At 59.2% G+C, this 4,369-nt stretch overlaps 1 protein-coding gene across 1 annotated transcript in view; it reads right to left on the bottom strand.

Annotated features, from left to right (window-relative positions):
• Positions 1-4,369, bottom strand: part of LOC108313938 (ATPase family AAA domain-containing protein 3) — a 26,831-nt gene that overhangs the window by 17,924 nt on the left and 4,538 nt on the right. The window contains exons 2-5 of the mRNA XM_017542589.2: positions 3,365-3,441; positions 2,236-2,337; positions 1,880-1,939; positions 821-890 (exon numbers count right to left, since the gene is read on the bottom strand). Of these exons, the coding sequence (XP_017398078.1) occupies positions 821-890; positions 1,880-1,939; positions 2,236-2,337; positions 3,365-3,441 (309 nt within the window). The remainder of the gene's footprint in view (positions 1-820; positions 891-1,879; positions 1,940-2,235; positions 2,338-3,364; positions 3,442-4,369) is intronic.

Raw genomic sequence — 4,369 nt, 5'->3', positions numbered from 1 at the left:
AGTGCTGGGATTACAGGCGTGAGCCACCGCGCCCGGCCAACAATGCGTTTTAAGCAACAGAGCAGAAGGTGGAGTCAGCTCTTACCCAGAAACACAGGGGCCAGAACTCCACAGGGACGCGTGACGTACCATGCGCCACGGCTGATGACACATTAAATGTGCACACCTTGCCACCAGCCCACCCCTGCCTGGTGAAAAGTGGTGACAAATGTCTGCTTGGGGCCCTCACCAACAAATGCTACATGTCACCAAACACCTGTGATCCCCACCGAGACCAGGACCGACAAGACCATGTTCCAGGCCGGGCGGGTGGCTCACGCCTGTAATCCCTGCACTTTGGGAGGCCAAGGCAGGCGGATCACAAGGTCGGGAGTTTGAGACCAGCCTGGCCAACACGATGGAACCCCATCTCTACTTAAAATGCAAAATAATTAGCCGGGTGTGGTGGCGGCACCTATAATCCCAGCTACTTGGGAGGCTGACGCTGGAGAATCGCTTAAACCCAGAAAGCAGAGGTTGCAGTGAGCCAAGATTGTGCCACTGCACTCCAGCCTGGGCAACAGAGAGAGACCCCATCTCAAAAAAAACCCACAAAAAACAAAAAGACCCACGTTCTTCCCATCAAATGAAGCAGTTCCCGTACTCCCCACACAGACCCTGGCATCCAGTCACAGACAAAGGTGTCTTTCGAGAGGGAGCCCCACCCCACGGAGCCTGGACGCCTTGCCCACGGCATCTGCAGCTATGAGGGGCCAGGCGCAAAACTCAGGCTCATGGTACATGCTGGGTGAAGCGTCTGCCAGGAGCGCGGACAGCCTACCTCGCCGCATGGCCTCCTGCTTCTGCACGGACTCCTCCTGCTTCCGTAAATTCTCCTCATTGAGAAGTTGCTGAAAGGAAGCCGCAGAAAAAGAGAAAAGCTTTTAAAACCAGAGAAATGCTCAACACCAATCCAAAGATTGTGGCCTCCCCAGGACCTGAGGGCTCCGAGCGTCCCGGGCACCTGGGGGCCTGCAGACGCCACACCTTGACACAGACACGGGTGACATCAGCCAGGACGGCAGATGCTATGGGGCTGGCTTCAAAGGCCCAAGCTCCCCAGTGACAGAAACAGCGTCCACTGCAGCTTCGCTGACAGGGGCCACTGCGGGGCAGGCGCCCAACACCGCTGCGCTATCAGACTGTGCTGAAGGAAGCCTCTGTCTTCGGCTAGTTACGTTTTAAACCCACAATGCCCCCAGCAGGCAAACATGAACCCTGCCTGTGAGCTGAGGACTGAAGGGGACCAACCCCAACAAGCTGGGAGCAGGTGTCACCGGAACTTTCCCACAGGCCAGGGCCCCACCCTCCACCACTCACCCGCCGCCCCAAGCATGACCTCCCTGCTCCCAGCCCGGCCCCTGGAGGGAGGCAGGGAGGCCAGGCATGCCTGGAGAGCCTCTGCTGTGGAGGCCACACAGGTGTGTGCAGGGGGCAGGGAATGGGGTCGTGCACGACTGCATGTGTGTGTCGGGGTGTGTGCGTGCCTGTGTGTGTGTGCACACCCACGTGTGAAGGGATATGTGTGTGTGTGTGTTTTCAAACCATGGGTGGGGGTGTGTGTATGTGTGCCCGAGCGTGTGTGGAGACTGTGTGTGCCCGTGTGCAGGGTGCTGTGAATGCCTGCGTGTCCCCACGTACCTGTGCACACACATCTCGGCACCTGTGCCTGTACACGTGTGCCGCTGAGTGTCTGTCTGAGTGAAGTCTCCCCCGCACTAACACCCATCATCAGCCACCCCAGCGTTCTTGCCCCATGGTCTCTGACCCACTGACCGGTCCCAGAAAGCCACCTAAGTTCTCAGCGACGCAGGCCCCTCGCAGGGGAGGCCGAGCTCACCTGCTGCTTCAGCTGGTCCTCGTAGCGTTGCCGGGCCAGCTTGTCTTGATACTGGGCCCTCTGGGGGAGAAGAGGGCGGCAGGGACACACCTCAGCTGGGAGTGGCAGTCAGGGCCGACTGGACAGGGTGCCGGGGCCTCCAACGCGCCATCAGCCTCCCACAAACATGCGGAGGCACGGGGACCTCCCGTCCAGCTCAGCAGGGAGGGACCTCACAGGCCTCAGGTGTCTGTACAAGGCTGTTCCAGGGCAGCTCCAACAGCTGACTCCAGTGAGCGGTCGGTCAGGAACTCGGAGCCCCGGGCCCACCCAGCTCCCAGTCCTGCCCCACCCCCGGAGCGGGCGGCCTCCCTTACGGCCTGGTGCTGCCGCGTCTCCTCGCTCAGGGTCTTCCTCTTCTCCTCGGCCTGCAGCCGGATCTGTTCGCTCTTGAGCTGCTCCACAGCGGCCTCATACTCCTGCAGAGAACAGCGCTCACCGCCTGGCACGTGCTGGGGGCTCGCGCTGCCAGACAGCCCCTCCTGTGTCTGCACCAGCTCCAGCCCGGCAGAGTCTCCCTGCCCAGACTACTGAGTGCAGCGGGCTCGAGGCTTCCAGCTGCATCTGCACCAGGCACAGGCCCTGGGGGAATCCAGACCACGGTCGGAGAAACACCAGCAGAAGCCTGCGAAGGCCCCTGGGGATTAAGGCCAGCCACCCCCCAACCCCAAGGCTGTTTCTGGGCAGCTCGGCTCAGGTGCTCTACTCTGGACCGCGCTGAGGGCACAGCTCGTGCCTGTTCTAAGAATCCTGCTGAGTGGCCCGGGCGCAATGGCTCTCACAATAATGCCGGCACTTCAGGAGGCTGAGGCAGGTGGATCACCTGAGGTCAGGAGTTCCAGACCAGCCTGGACAACATGGCGAAAACCCGTCTCTACTAAAAATACAAAAATTAGCGAGATGCGGTGGCGGGCTCCTGCACTCCCGGCTGCTCAGAACGCTGAGGCAGGAGGTTGAACCTGGAGGTAGAGATTGCAGTGAGCCAAGATCAGGCCGCTGCACACCAGCCTAGGGAACAGAGTGACAGTCTCAAAAAAATAAAATGAACCCCTTGAACCCAGGAGGCAGAGGCTGCGGTGAGCCAAGATCCCACAATGGCACTCCAGGCTGGGCAACAGAGTGAGACTCCACTTCAAAATAAATACGATGGAACACAATACGATCCTCCCAAATGCAAAGAAATGAGATGAGAACGTCAGGAAGGCCCCTGTCCTCAGGGCAACGGGACACCTCAGCACCACCAGCCCCTCTTCGGGCAGCTCTGCGGCAGCATCTCTGACCTCCCTTGTTTCCTTCTGTGAAATGAGGTGCCCAAGCTCAGCCTTGGGCCCCACTGCTGCCCATGGACATGACCCTGTCCCTACCCAGCGGCACCAGCCCCCACCAACCTCCACGCCCGAACCCCAGGTGCGCACCCGGCCTCCCGCCCACGCCGGCTCCACTCACCTTGAGTTTGGACTGTTGCTCCAGCTGCAGCGTCTGCTCCTGCATCTGCGCCAGCTGCAGGGCGTCCTTGGCATGGCCTGCGGGCACAGGGGCACAGAGACAGGTGTTAGGATACGTGGGTACCACTGGGCAGGCATGCACACGAGCCAAGGGGCTTTCGGGAATCCACAGCCACACCTCAAAGCCCCCACCCTGCCTCACCCATCCTCCCTCCTAGTCAGACCTTGCGTGATGCCCCATCCCCAGCAGGCGGCCTGGTGCACTTGCAGGCTTTACCGCCCCCAGGGACGGCCTTGGAGAGCCACATCAGGAAGGCACCCCACGTGGCCAGGAGGAGGCTATTTCCCAGTTCAACAAAGAGTCAGGCAATGGCTGAAGTGTCCTTTTTCACGTTACACGTTTTTCCTAAGCTTCCAACAGCTATTGACATTGATCTGCTACCAAGCACGTGCCAGTAAGACACGGGATGAGTAAGAATCGGATGCCAGTGCAGGGGACGAGAGCAAGCAAACCAGAACATCCACAGCTACGTTTTGTTTCTAGTGGGGAACGGACACAGGTCAGCGTTCTCCGAGCTGGTGCGGCCTGAGCAGCAGGTCCTGAACTTTCCCGGGATGACACAGTCTTCCCATCACAAAATTTTACCATAAAAATCTTCTGGGCCAGGCAAGATGGCTCAGGCCTGTAATCCCAGCACTTTAAGAGGCCGAGGCAGGTGGATCACAAAGTCAGGAGTTTGAGACCAGCCTGGCCAATGTGGTGCAATCCCATCTCTACTAAAAAATACAAAAATCAGACAGGCATGGTGGCCTGTGCCTGTAGTCCCAGCTACTTGGGAGGCTGGGGCAGGAGAATCACTTGAGCCCGGGAGGGGAGGTTGCAGAGAGCCAAGATCACACCACTGTTCTCCAGCCTGGGCGACAGAGCAAGACTGCATCTCGAAAAACAAAAACAATAACAAAAAAAAACTGGCCACTGTGGTGGCTCACTCCTGTAATCCCAGCA

Source organism: Cebus imitator, unplaced genomic scaffold (assembly GCF_001604975.1).
Source record: "Cebus imitator isolate Cc_AM_T3 unplaced genomic scaffold, Cebus_imitator-1.0 Scaffold145, whole genome shotgun sequence".
Taxonomy (NCBI): domain Eukaryota; kingdom Metazoa; phylum Chordata; class Mammalia; order Primates; family Cebidae; genus Cebus; species Cebus imitator.
The sequence above is the reverse complement of the archived record's forward strand: the minus strand, read 5'-3'. Positions and strand labels throughout refer to the sequence as shown.